The sequence below is a fragment of the Elephas maximus genome, chromosome 13 (genome assembly GCF_024166365.1).
Source record: "Elephas maximus indicus isolate mEleMax1 chromosome 13, mEleMax1 primary haplotype, whole genome shotgun sequence".
NCBI classification, from domain to species: Eukaryota; Metazoa; Chordata; class Mammalia; order Proboscidea; family Elephantidae; genus Elephas; species Elephas maximus.
Window position 1 is genome coordinate 33,598,991 of NC_064831.1, and position 14,822 is coordinate 33,613,812.

Here is a 14,822-nt window from a genome sequence, read left to right on the forward strand (position 1 = left end):
TTGGGAAGACGCTTTTAGGATTAAGATAAAATTCTATTTTCTAACTTGAATGTTATCATCAACCACAGTAAAATTTAGGCTGTATGTATACTTATTTTTTTTGTCATGTACTGATATACCTCAGTTGGGTTAAGCCTATTTATTTTAACTAAGATGGTATTAAACTCTCATCCACAAATTTATTTATGCAGATTTCCTTGTAATGAGATTATAATATGTTTTAAGCATATATACTCACTCTCTTACTAATTTAATTGTGCTTATTTAATAATGTCCTTTTTTACAATATGAGCACTCTGTTCTGTGTTAACTTCTTTGAAACATTTACACTATTTTGAATTCATGTTCTTTAAAAAAATTTCCTAACAGAAAAAAAGTATTTTTTTTTTCATATGTAAAAAGGCTAAACATCATAGTCTGGCATTCAAGACTTTCCACAGTTTGACCCTATCTTCTCCAGATTTATCTGCTGTCCCTCGTATATCCAACCAGCTGTGATTGAGTTGATTCCAACTCATGGCGACCCATGTGTGTCAGAGTAGAACTGTGCTCCACAGGGTTTTCAGTGGCTGATTTTTCGGAAATATATCTTCAGGCCTTTCTTCCTGGGCACCTCTGGGTGGTCTCAAACCTCTGATGTTTCGGTTAACAGCCTGTTGCATTAACTGTTTGCACCACCCAGGGACTCCCCCTTATATATAAACCCCAAACCAAAGCTATTGCCGTCGAGTCAAGACTAACTCACAGTGACCCAGTAGGACATAGTAGAATTGTCCCATAGAATTTCCAAGGAGCGGCTGATGGATTCAAACTGCCGACCTTCTGGTTAGCAACTGAGCTTTTAACCACTGCACCACGAGGGCTCCTCCCCCTTGTATATAGTCCTATCTAAATTGTTCTTCATTGCTCATTGGAAACAAATCATGTACATATTTCAGTCTCTGCATCTTTCTTAAGATATTCCCCTTCTCAGAAGTTTTCTAATCTTTCTCTCTGCTTTATTTATCTTTGAGTTTAAATACCATTTCCATCATTGATTTAACAGGTTTTTACTGAATGCATAATATGTGTCACACACTATGTCTAGGCTTTGGGGATGTGGTGATAGACAAGATACTAAAGTCCCCAGTCTCACGAAGTGTTCAATTTAGAGAGAGATACAAGCAAACAGACAATTACAGTATAGTGAGATAAGTGCTGTATTAGTGTATCGGTTCTTTTCCCTAAAGCTTTCACTGGCCACTTCAATGTTTAGACATCATTTTCCCGTTTGAACTACTAGAATATTGTTTGTTCCTACAACCTATTTGCACTTAATAAATGTATCCTTTTACTCTTATTTACCATTTTAGATCTCTGTTCCGTAGGGGAAAAATAAAACATCCCCACTTCATATCTCAAACCCTAACAAGTTCTCTGCAGAGTAACGACTAAACCAATACTTTCTATAATATGTTACATCACTCTTCATATCTACCTAAGGCTTTAATCAACTAATCATTTAAATAAGAGGAACATCTTATACACTTTATTTTTTAATAAAAGGGGAACACTGTATTCTATTTCTGTCCTTACTGAATTCTCCCTATCATTTTGTTCCCTACAAGCCTAATCAGTTAATATATTGTGATAAGTTTTTATCATTAATGAAATAGAGATAAATTCATAACCACTAACCAAGTGTGCAAGAAATGTCACAATCTATATTCAAACCTTCCTCATATTATGCTGGTGGGGGATTTAATGATAATCATAAAAGGTATAGACAGAATTGGGGGCCTCCTTTTCCCAAGACTTGAATGAGAATCCAGGTTTATATGGTACATAGAAAATTAACCCTCACATCTTCATTATATCTTGGTCACCAGCCATATCCTTGTTGGTTAAGTCACATGATCTTTTGAAGGCAGTTCAACTTATTATACCAAGCTCAGAATAAGAAATATTTGCTGATGCCAAAGCCCTGGTGCCAGTGGTTAGTTTTCCCTAAGTGTACCATGCATGGGACCACCACGTACAGTTGTTGTTTTCTACGTAAGGGCACTTGAGCGAGGGAAGGAATAAGAACTGAAATGTAACCTGTATTCTACTTCCCAGCAGAGTTCCCTCAGGGCAGCTCATACAAAGGCATGCTACAGACAAGCAGTAACCCTGATCTTCATTCCCTAGGTTCTAGCCTAACCTCTTCATCACGTCCCTCCCTTCCCCCCCTCCCACCCCCGGCTGAAAGAAAGCTTGCTACACATTTCTACAGATTTTGAGAAACCTCCCTCCATCTTGGAGAAATTATTAGGTCAATTCTTCTGCTTCTGACTCTTAAAAAATACTGCCTCTTGACATTCCTCCTCCCGGACACCTTACATAATCTCCTCTGTATGCTCAGACTTTCACAAAAGACAGAAGAGAAGAATGTCTTTCAAGAGACCTCTGCTCTAGACCCTGAAAATGTCTTTGAGGAAGGAAATGGCAAACTCCTTTCTGGAAGCATGGGGAGGGGAGTAAAAATAAAGAAAGGGAAACACAAATTCATATCTTGACAAATTTCAAGGGAGATTTAAGCTTAATTTTTTATTAATAAAGTTTTAATTTTTTTTCACCCCAAGCAGGTGCTGTATACCCATTAAACAATAACTTCTCATTCCTCCCCCACCCACCTCCAGGCCTTGGTAACCACTAATCTATTTCTGTCCCTTTGAATTTGCCTACTCTTGATATATAAGTGGGTTCATACAATATTTGTCCTTTTGTGTCTGACTTACTTCACTTAACATAATATTTTCAGTGTTCATCCATGTCCTGGTACCTATCAAAACTTCATCCCTTTTTTTGTGGCTGAATAATATTCCATTGTGTATATATCTGCTGCAGTTTGTTTACCCATTCATCTGTTCATGGACACTTGGGTTGTTTCAACCTTTTGGCTATTGTAGATAATGCTGCAGTGAACATTGGTGTACTGTATTTTTACACAGATAGTGCATGCTTTCTGCGTTTGTCTGCCAACGCTCCCTTCCTCCACATGGTATTATCTTAAGGGCTGCTTTGCTTGTTTTTTTTAACAGGTTGTAAAAAAAATTAGCATAACACAATTACGAAATACGGGGCGGGGGGGAGCAGGGGAGGAGTAGTTGACAAACAAACTTAGAAGGTGCATGTTATTTGTGTAACAATATGGTACAAGTATCTGTTTGAGCCCTGCTTTCTATTCTTTTGAGTATATGCCTAGAAGTTGAATTGCTGGGTCATATGGTAATGTAACTTTTTGTTTTCCACAGTGAGGGCACCATTTTACATTCCCACATCCCACATTGGACAAGAGTTTTAATTTACCCATGTCCTTACCAACATTTGTTATTTTCCATTTTTATGCTAATAGCCATCCTAGTAGGAGTGAAATAATATCTCATTGTTCTGATTTGCATTTCCCAATTCATTCCAACAGATTTTAGGTGATGCTGAGCATCTTTTCATATGCTCCATTTGCATTTGGAGAAATGTATATTTAAGTCCTTTCTCTATTTTTTGATTAATAAAGTTTTAAGCATTAATTTGAAATATTCTTACAATGTCCATTGCACAAAATTTACAGGACATCTATCTTTTGGAAAAAAAAGTAGTAAATAAAATCTATGGTAATAAAATGGAGACTGATGAGTTATTACCTCCCTTCCAGTCTGTGTTAGTTATCTAGTGCTGCTATAACAGGAATGCCACCAGTGGATGGCTTTAACAACAGATACTTATTCTCTCACAGTTTAGGTGGCTAGAAGTCCGAATTCAGGGCACCAGCTCCAGGAGAATCCTTTCTTTCTCTGTCGGCTCTGGGAGAAGGTCCTTGTTATCAATCTTCCCTTGGTCTGGGGGCTTCTCAGTGCCTGGGGGCTTCTCAGTGCAGGGACCCTGGGTCTAAAGGACTCATTCTGCTCCTGGCTCTTCTTTCATGGTTATAAGAGTTCCCTCTCTTCCCCTCTCTTCTCTGCTCAATTCTCTCTTTTTTTATATCTCAAAAGAGCTTGATCGAGATATAACCTAGTCCTGTAGGTTATCCTGTCTCATTAACATAACCGACTCTAATCCTGCCTCATTAACGTCATAGAGGTTAGGATTTACAACACATAGGAAAATTCCATCAGATCACAAAGTGGAGGACAGCCATACAATATTAGGAATCATGGCCTAGCCAAATTGGCACACATTCTGGGGGGGACACAATTCAATCTATAACACAAATAGAAATGTATAGCTGAAAGTTTAATCTAGTGAGATTTAGTTTAAAATGATCTCCTTCATCTCATTTATTAACATTGTCTTGTTTGTTTTAATATATATTTTTATTCCATCTAATATCTAGTTAAGTGAACTTATATTTAGAGTAAACTGTCAATTAGAGAGTAGCAAATACTTTAAATTCATAGCAAATTTGTTTAAACTGGGCTTGTTAATTCAATTTAGTACTTGTAAAAGAACCAGTGGAGACCATTTGTGTGTTGAGCAAATAAGTTTTTGTCAATTTCTCTAGTAACCTCAGTAAATTGACAAATAGAAGAAAATTTACAAAATCATACATCTGGTGATATATGTTAGAGAGATGGAAGACTTTATTTTTATGATAATTTCTGCAAAAAGTCAGTTATTCCATTCCTGCTTGCAAGGCTTGCTCTAGATAAAGTGATCCTGTAGGCCAGAGAAGAACCATCCATAGGGTTTCCAAGGCTATAAGTCTTTACAGAAGCCAACTTCCTCATCTTTCTCCTGTAGAGTGTCTGGTGGGTGTGAATTGCGGAACTTTAGGTTAGCAGCTGTGTGCTTAACCACTGCACCACCAGGGCTCCTTCCATGGTCTCTAGGTATGAATATTTTTTTACTACCCATTTTGTACCATTCCAATGCTAATCACTTTATATGTGTTTGCCAGTTTTATTTAACCAACTGAGTATGAAGAAACCTGTGCCGGGTGGTAACCACACTGGCAAAAGCCTTACTTTTGATATGAAAGCTGTAGTAAGTAATATAGTATATAGAAAGAGGATACTAGACAATAGTCTGAAGAATACTAACCCTTCCTGCCCTCTTCCCCTTTTCCCAACTTTCTACCCCCATTCTACCTTCTATTCCTCTTGAGATAATGGAAAGCTATTAAGGATTTCTGAGTACAAGGACAGTGTGAAATATGTTAGGCAAATATTGGTATTCCTTGGTTAGGCCTAACCTAGTCCTTGACTGATACAAATGGTTAACATGCTCAGCTGCTAACCAAAAGGTTGAAGGTTCAAGTCCATCCAGAGACACCTCAGAAGAAAGGCCTGGCAACCTACTTCAGAAAAATCAGCCATTGAAAACCCTGTGGAGCACAGTCCTACTCTTGACACACATGGGCCTGCCATGAGTTAGAATCCACTATATGGCAACTGGTCAGCTGGTAACATCAGTGGATCGTCAACCTGGCAGTATTGGGATGAGACTAACGTGGAAATGTAAGCAAGTTAGGGAGTAAATAAAATGTGAGTACTGACTTATTTTCTGCTCTCCCCCTTTAATTTCAGTTCACTCTTGGTCTTTCTTCTTTCTTTGCCAAAGACAAAAAGCCATTTTTCTTTTTTAGATTGGTTTTGAGGAACCCTTCCTCCTTTCCACACCCCAAGGAATCCCTTTTAAGTTACTATTCATGGGGTTTGGAGGTGGAGATGTGAATATTATTGAAATTAAAGAGTTAGTATTAAGTCTGAACGCTGCTTTTTGTTCTGAATAAACAAGGAAAGTACGACTCTCCCACCTTGTTGTAAAAGAAGACCTGGAGAATTGTAGTTCTCCATGTGACAGTCCTCTACATTAGCATGAGGAATTTGAAGTGAAAATAAAACACATTGGTAAAATTCCTCAAAATCAGAAATTTATTAAAGGCACACTAAAACAAATTAATAATACAAAGCTATGAAGTTACTTATCTTTATATTTGGCTAAATAATTACAACATATTTTTTTAATTTTTCTGTTTGAATTAATTATACTCATATAATAAATACTACTGTATACATATATGGAGCCTTGGTGGCACAGTGGTTAAGAGCTTGGCTGCTAACCGAAAGGTCAGCAGTTCAAATCCACCAGCGGCTCCTTGGAAACCCTATGCAGCAGTTCTGCTCTATTAGTCAGAATCAGCATGATGGCAACGGGTTTTGGTTTATATACATATATATGTGTGTTTATAATGTATATGTATGTATTTTTTTTCTTTCAGCAGTACCAGTTCTATTATGACAGAATTAAAAATTTATGTGCTTTGTTTTTTTTTTTAAATCACCGAGAACATATGTTAAAAACTTAATTTCAAATGTTTATACTTGTGTGTACTTTATAAGTAGCTCACTAAAACTGATATAAGTAGAACCCATGCTTATTTTATGATTAAGGGCATAGGCTTAATAAAATAATGCCTTTAGAGATAGATAAAACCTTGTCCAGGTTCCAAATTTATCACATATTAGCTTTGTAACCTTGATGAAATTACTTAATCTCTTTGAACCTTAGTTCATTTTTAAAATGGCGATGATAGTTTACCTTGTAAAGTTGTTGCAAGAATTAAATATGATATGGTTGTCGTCGTTAGGCACCATCGAGTTGGCTCTGACCCATCACAACCCTATGTGCTACAGAACGAAACACTGCCTGGTCCTGTGCCATCCTCATAATTGTTGCTGTGTTTGAGCCCATTGTTGCAGCCCCTGTGTCAATCCATCTCATTCAGTCTTCCTCTTTTTCGCTGACCGCCTACCTTACCAAGCATGGTGTGTCCTTCTTCAGGGACTGGTCCCTCCTGACAACATATACAAAGTACATGAGATGAAGTCTTGCCATCCTTGCTTCTAAGGAGCATTCTGGCTGTACTTAATAAGGTTTATTAAACGATTATGTTAGTACCTGGCTCATAAAAAATATAGTGAATAAATATTAGCTCAGACAAAATGGATATAGGGTTTTGCTTAATAAAATAACACACACCTGCCTTTTTCCCTTTTGTCAGTTGGATTTACATGCATCATTTTTGGAGATCAGAATCTTAATATTTTTGTGTGATCACTGTGTAATTTCATTTATGGCCAAGAGTTTAACAGAATTCTTTTTTTAAAAAAAAAAATGTTGAGTTTAATTGTTTTTCAAATCTCACGATCAGGTGTTTGTCAGGCATTTGGAGGACAAGCTGATTTCTACCCTGCTTAGTTAATTATCGTGATTGTAAACAAAGGACATACATTCAAAGTCAAGCAGCATTTCACATGGATGATGGAGGCGATAATAGCTTAATTCTTGTGGATCTTTTTTGTCTTTCCTCTGGCGAGTTCATACTGACCTTGTCCAAAATCTGATGACCTCCCTATTTTACTCAACTATTTGGAAAGCTGGGCCTGCTGTAGCTGGCCCTGAGGGGGGATCTGAGAGACCACTGAGCCACTGACCCATGTCAAGACTGGATTTGCGTCTGATCCTGCAGGGCCTCTGAAATAGTTATACACGGGGCTTATTGAACACAAAAGCCTAACCGTCTGCATTTTTCTGCTTATTAAATGTGCTTTTAAAGTATCCTTATTAAGGTTGTATATTTCATTTACCCAGTGTCTTATGCAGGCCCTTTTCTAGACTAATTATAAATTTTAATCTTTTCAGAGTTAGTACCTTATAACTAAACCTGAATGTTTTCAAATGTGAGGAAAAAGTCCTGTTAAACCATGATTATATATAATGAATTCTCTTCCTGGGTGATGAAGGGACAAAGCCAGTGGCATAATAATGCTTATATTGTAAAGATTCTGGTGTTTTTCTGGCAAAAATTCCACATACTTCATAGAAAATGTAGTTTACCCTGCTGTTATCATTATAACATGGTTTTTTAATCTCTATGTACGTCTTGCCAAACCTCCAGTATTACTCAAATTAGTTAAGCATTTTGAGATTATGAGTTGTGTCCTGAGAGAGACTATAACCAGTAAGATATTAATTAATTTTCATTGGATAAGATCTCCCTTAATAAAAACTTTATGATGGAGCTGTGATATGAAAAGAAAAATATTTTCTTATGTTTATTTTGTTCTTCTGCATTGGGAAATGATTAGGCCCTTTTTTAAATATCTATTCAGTATTCCACAATTTATAATATGATGTCATCTTTTATTTTTATATAGGAATTGATCCCTGAATTTTATTATCTCCCTGAGATGTTTGTCAACGTCAATAATTATAATCTTGGAGTGATGGATGATGGGACAGTAGTGTCTGATGTCGAACTTCCTCCTTGGGCCAAAACCTCAGAAGAATTTGTTCGCATAAACAGATTGGTAAGATAGTGATCGTCCCCTCTGTCTGTCATGAGTCTGTTCTCAGAGGATCTTTCAAGTGTTGGTGTATGATCATTAACCCTTGCTCTTCTGGACGGAGCTGTAGTTGATAGGGTAACTGAAAATGATATAATGTTTGTGAATCTCTTTATATACTTTGATTATAAAAATTCATAAAGTTGAAAGGTGTAATGGTTTATTGTATTATGCAGAATTTAGGTTCCTTTCATACATCCATGATAATTCAATCTTAGAAGGGACACTTACAAGTGAAATTAGAATTCCATGCTTTTTTCAAACATGGGTTTCTCCTGCCAAGAAAGGAACGTAATTGTGCGTTCCAATTTGTAAGACCATTGCACATTTTGGTAATAGGAACAAGATTTTCAAATTATATCCTGTACCTATCTTTTGAAGAAAATCTTCACGTAATATTTTGAATATGAAAACATAAAAGCAAAATTAAAAAGCAACATAAAACCACCGTAATGATAGTGCTTACTAACAAGCCTTTACTACCATTAATGGGCTCCTTAGTGTACTCTGTTACATGGGTTCTGTATTTCTCTGTGAAGAACAGTATGACTTTTCTTCTTCCTCTTAAGTTTCATAAAAGTTTGGAATCAGGGAGTTTTATTCTCAGTTCCTAAAAGTGTATTTTTACCATATTCTATTTTAAAAATGAAATATAAATTATATCGATTATTTTTTTTAATTTTACAGTTAAATGAGGAAAATTGCTACATTCTGGTTTTCTAATCGGCATTTCTTTTGGTTTTAAATTACCTTTCGAGCTAATTTAATCTTCTAGACCCCAGTTATAGTCTCATTACTACTGAAATTTTATGTTTTGTGTCTACTAGAAGCAATGCAGAGGAGGGGAAAGAACATAGGTTTTGGAGTTAGACTGTATTTCCCAGTTCTGGATCAGTCATATACCTGGGGGACTGTAGGCCGTTTAACCTCTCCAAGCCTTGTTTTCTTCATTTGTAATTTGGAAATTGCGAGCATGGAATTGCAGTTATGCATGCAGAAAACCTAGAACATTGTCTGGCTTACAGTAGGCAGATGGTTCTTATTATTCTTGTGTCACGGCCTTATGGTACGTTGCATTTCACTTTACTCCAAGTAGCTGACGGTGATTAAAATGAGAGCCCAAAATGAACGTTAGCCCTGAAAGATACTGAAGGAGATGTCAAACTTTTAACTGTGTGTATATAGTTGTGTGGTGTTTTCCCCCAAGGGTGCACTGAAGTGAATAGAAGGTACATTCATTCAACGGTTTTTTCATTTGCTTTCACTGATTGTCTACATTTTTTAAACAGCTTTATTGAGGTTTAATTTATACACACCTTTTTAAGTGTACAATTTAATGAGCTTTAGTAAATTTATACAGTTGTATAACCATCACCACAAACCAGCTTTAGAAGATGTGTATCACTCTAAAAAGTCTCCTTGGTGCCTGTTTACAACCAGTCTCTGCTCCCACTCCCAGACATAGGCAACTGCTGATTCTATCTCTAGATTTTGCTTTTCAAGAAATTTTATGTGAATGGAATCACACAATATATAGTCTCTTTTGTGCCAGACTTCTTTCACATTGTGTGCTGTTTCTGAGATTCATCCATGTTGCATTTATCAGTAGTTCATTACTTTGTGTTGCTGCATAGTATTCCACTGCATGGGTATACCACTTATTCTCTATTTACCGGTTGATGGGCATTTCAGTTGTATTCAGTTTGGGGCTATTATGAACATGTGCATACAAGTCTTTCTGTAGACATTTGTTTTTGTTTCTCTTGGGTAGATTCCTAGGTCATATGGTACAATAGATGAGGTTCCAGTTTTTCCCCCTTGGCAAGACTTGGTATTGTCAGTCTTATTTATTTCAACCATTTTAGTAGCTATCCCATGATTTTAATTTACATCTCCCTAATGACTAATGGTAAGGACCCCTGGTGGCGCAGTGGTTAAGAGTTGAGCTGCTAACCCAAAGATTGGCAGTTTTGAACCCACCAGTCACTCCATGGGAGAAGGACGTGGCAGTCTGCTCCCGTAAAGATTAACCAAAAACCAAACCCAACCCGTTGCCGTCGAGTCGATTCCGACTCATAGCGACCCTATAGGACAGAGTAGAAGTGCCCCATAGAGTTTCCAGGGAGTACCTGGTGGATTTGAACTGCTGGCCTCTTGGTTAGCGGCTGTAGCTCTTACCCACTATGCCACCAGGGTTTCCCTCCTTAAAGATTACAGCCTTGATATCCTATGGGGCAATTCTACTCTGTCCTATTGATTTGCTATGAGTTGGAATCAACTCAATGGCAACGGGTTTTTCTTAATGACTAGTAATGTTGCGCATCTTTTCACAAGCTTATTTGCTATTTATATATGTCTTTTGATGATATGTATTCAGATCTTTTACCCATTTTTTAATTGGGCTGTTTATCTTTTTCTTATTGAGTTGTTAGAAATCTTTATATATTTTCAATAAAAGTTCTTTATCTGACAGATATTATGCAAATATTTTTCTCCTGGTCTGTGGCTTGCCTTTTCCTTTTTTAACGGCACCTTTTGAATCACCAGTTAAATAAAAGTTTTTATTAAATATTGTTGTTGTTAAGTGCCGTCGAGTCGATTCCAACCCAAAGCGACCCTGTGCACAACAAAATGAAACACTGCCCGGTCTTGTGCCATCTTCATAATTGTTGCTATGCTTGAACCCATTGTTAGCGCCACTGTGTCAGTTCATCTCATTGAGGGCCTTCCTCCTTTTCGCTGACCCTCCATTATCTTTCCTGATAATATGTCCAAAGTATGTGAGATGTAGCATTGCCATCCTTGCTTAGGAGGACCATTCTGGCTGTACTTCTTCCAAAACAGATTTGTCTGTTCTTCTGGCAGTCCATGGTATATTCAGTATTCTTCACCAACACCATAATTCAAAGGTTCCAAATCTTCTTAGGTCTTCCTTACTCATTGTCCAGCTTTCACATGCATATGAGGGGATTGAAAATACCATGGCTTGAGTTAGGCACACCTTAGTCCTCAAGGTGATATCTTTTGCTTTTCAACACTTCAAAGAGATCTTTTACAGCCGATTTGCCCAATGCAATGATTTCTTGACTACTGCTTCCATGGGCATTGATTGTGGGCCCCAGTAAAATGAAATCCTTGACAACCTCAGTCTCTTCATTTATCATGATGTTGCTTATTGGCCCAGTTGTGAGGATTTTTGTTTTCTTTATGTTGAGGCATAATCCATACTGAAGGCTGTGGTCTTTGATCTTCATCAGTAAGCGCTTCAAGTCCTCCTCACTTTCAGCAAGCAAGGTTGTGTCATCTGCATAATGCAGATGTTTATGAGTTTTTCTCCAATCCTAATGCCTTGTTGTTCTTCATATAGTCCAGCTTCTCAGATTATTTGCCCAGTGTACAGATTGAATAGGTATGGTGAAATGATACAGCCCTGATGCATACCTTTTCTGACTTTAAGCCATGCAGTATCCCCTTGTTCTGTTCGAATGACTGCCTCTTGATCCATGTACGGATTCCTCATAAGCACAATTAAGTGTTCTGGAATTCCCATTCTTCGCAATGTTATCCATAATTTGATATGATCCACATAGTTGAATGCCATAGCATAATCAATAGAACACTGGTAAACATCTTTCTGGTATTCTCTCCTTTCAGCCAGGATCCATCTGACAGCAATGATATCCTTGGTTCCACGTCCTCCCCTAAATCCAGCTTGAATTTTCTGGCAGTTCCCTGTGGATATACTGCTGTAGCCACTTTTGAATGACCTTCAGCCAAATTTTGCTTGCATATGATGTTAATGATATTGTTTGATAATTTCCGCATTTGGTTGGATCAGCTTACTTGGGAACAGGCATAGATATGAATGTCTTCCAGTCAGTTGACCAGGTAGCTATCTTCCAAATTTTTTGGCAAAGATGAGAGAGCACTTCTAGTGTTGCATCCATTTGTTGAAAAATTGCTATGAGTCGGAATCGACTCGATGGCACTGGGTCTGGGTTTTTTTTTAATTCTTGAAGCCTCGTTTTTCACCAGTCCCTTCAGTGCAGCTTGGCCTTCTTCCTTCAGTACCATCGGTTCCCGATCATATGTTACCTCTTGAAATGGTTGAATGTCAACAATTCTTTTTGGTATAGTGACTCTGCGTATTCTATCTTCTTTTGATGCTTTCTGCGTCGTTTAATATTTTCCCTGTAGAATCCTTCAGTGTTGCAACTCGAGGCTTGAATTTTTTCTCCAGTTCTTTCAGCTTGAGAAATGCTGAGTGTCTTCTTGCCTTTTAGTTTTCTATCTCCAGGTCTCTGCACATGTCATCATAATACTGTACTTTGTCTTCTCTAGCCACCCTTGAAATCTTCTGTTCATCTCTTTTACTTCATCATTTTTTCCTTTTACTTTAGCTACTCAATGTTTAAGAGCAAGTTTCAGAGTCTCTCCTGACATCCATTTAGGTATTTTCTTTCTCTCCTGTCTTTTTAATGACCTCTTGCTTTCTTCATGTATGATGCCCTTGATGACATTCCACAACTTGTCTGGTCTTCGGTCATTAGTGTTCAATGAGTCAAATCTATTCTTGAGATGGTCTCTAAATTCAGGTGGCATATACTCAAGGTCGTACTTTGGCTGTTGTGGACTTGTTCTAATTTTCTTCAGTTTCAGTTTGAACTTGCATATGAGTAATTGATGGTCCGATTTACATTCTGCCACAGCTTTGTTCCGATGATATTGAGCTTTTCCATTATCTCTTTCCACAGATGTAGTCTGTTTGATTCCTGTGTCTTCCATCTGATGAGGTCCATATGTATAGTACCTGTTTATGTTGGTGAAAAAAAAGATATTTGCGATGAAGAAGTCGTTGGTCTTGCAAAATTCAGTCATGCGAGTTCCGGCATTGTTTCTATCACCAAGGCCATATTTTCCAACTACCGATCCTTCTTCCTCATTTCCACCTTTTGCATTCCAATCACCAGTAATTCTCAGTGCATCCTGATTACACATTCGATCAATTTCAGACTACAGAAATTGGTAAAAATCTTCAGTTTCTTCATCTTATTGGTAAAAATCTTCAGTTTCTTCATCTTAGGCCTTAGTGGTTGGTGCGTAAATTTGACTAATGGTCGTATTAACTGGTCTTCCTTGTAGGCGTATGAATATTATCCCATCACTGACATCGATGTACTTAAGGATGGATCTTGAAATGTTCTTTTTGATGGTGAATGCAGCGCCATTCCTCTTCAAGTTGTCATTCCCGACATAGTAGACCATATATTTGTCTGATTCAGAATGACTGGTACCAGTCCATTTCAGCTCATTAATGCCTAGGATATTGATCGTTATGCATTCCATTTCATTTTTGATGATTTCCAGTTTTCCTAGATTCATGCTTCATATATTCCATTTTCCGATTACTAATGGACGTTTGCAGCTGTTTCTTCTCATTTTAAGTCGTGCCACATTAGCAAATGAAGGTCCCAAAAACTTGACTCCGTCCATATCATTAAGGTCAACCCTACTTTGAGGAGGCAGCTCTTCCCCAGTTGTCCTTTGAGGGCCTTCCAACCTGAGGGGCTCGTCTTCCAGCACTATATCAGACAGTGTTCCAATGCTATTGATAAGGTTTTCAGTGGCTAATTCTTTTCAGAAGTAGACTTCCGGGTCCTTCTTCCTCGTCTTGGTCTGGAAGGTCTGCTGAAACCTGTCCGCCCTGGGTGACCCTGCTGGTATTTGAATACTGGTGGCATAGCTCCCAGCATCACAGCAACACACAAGCCCCCGCAATATGACAACGGACAGATGCGTGGGGGTTATTAAACACTAGGTAGATCTAAAATAATACTTATGTAATATAGAAAAGGTATAAAAAATCATCCCCATTTTTGAGAAATATATTTAATCTTTTAAAGAAAAAGATCAGAATCAATGTTCTGATCATTTTATTTTTGAAATAATTTTTTTCCTAAATATGACTTAAAAATTTAAGTCACAAAGGAAGCAGCTTGCTATTAATTATTACTATAGATATTATTATCAAAAGTCCAAAGAGGGTTGTTAGTGTGTTTACTTCCCTTTAAAATAAATCTAAAAAGCAGAAACATTTGAAAGAGGCAGTCCCCAGATTATGAACGTCTAACTTACCGACAACCTGTAGTTATGAACCAACTGCCTGTAAAGGCTGTTGTGTTTAAAGTTCAAGGTATGTACAATGGTTTGTAATAACAAATGGGCACTACTTTTCAACATGCATCAAAACTTTTTTGTTGTTATTACTGTATTATGTTAAAGATGTTTTACTGTGCCTGGAAATGTTTCTTTAATGTTTTTTATTTGTAGAAAGGCATACTACATGCTATATACAAAGACAAACGTTTAACGAACTGATATTAAATACAAACCCTACCTAACTGTCCTGACTTACGTACAAATTGGACTTAAAGACAGACTTAGAAACAGAGGAAT

At 37.3% G+C, this 14,822-nt stretch overlaps 1 protein-coding gene across 1 annotated transcript in view; it reads left to right on the forward strand.

Moving 5' to 3' along the window:
* LRBA (LPS responsive beige-like anchor protein) overlaps positions 1-14,822 on the forward strand; it is a 769,624-nt gene that overhangs the window by 600,922 nt on the left and 153,880 nt on the right. Inside the window, exon 48 of the mRNA XM_049905216.1 lies at positions 8,178-8,330. Within this exon, the coding sequence (XP_049761173.1) occupies positions 8,178-8,330 (153 nt within the window). The remainder of the gene's footprint in view (positions 1-8,177; positions 8,331-14,822) is intronic.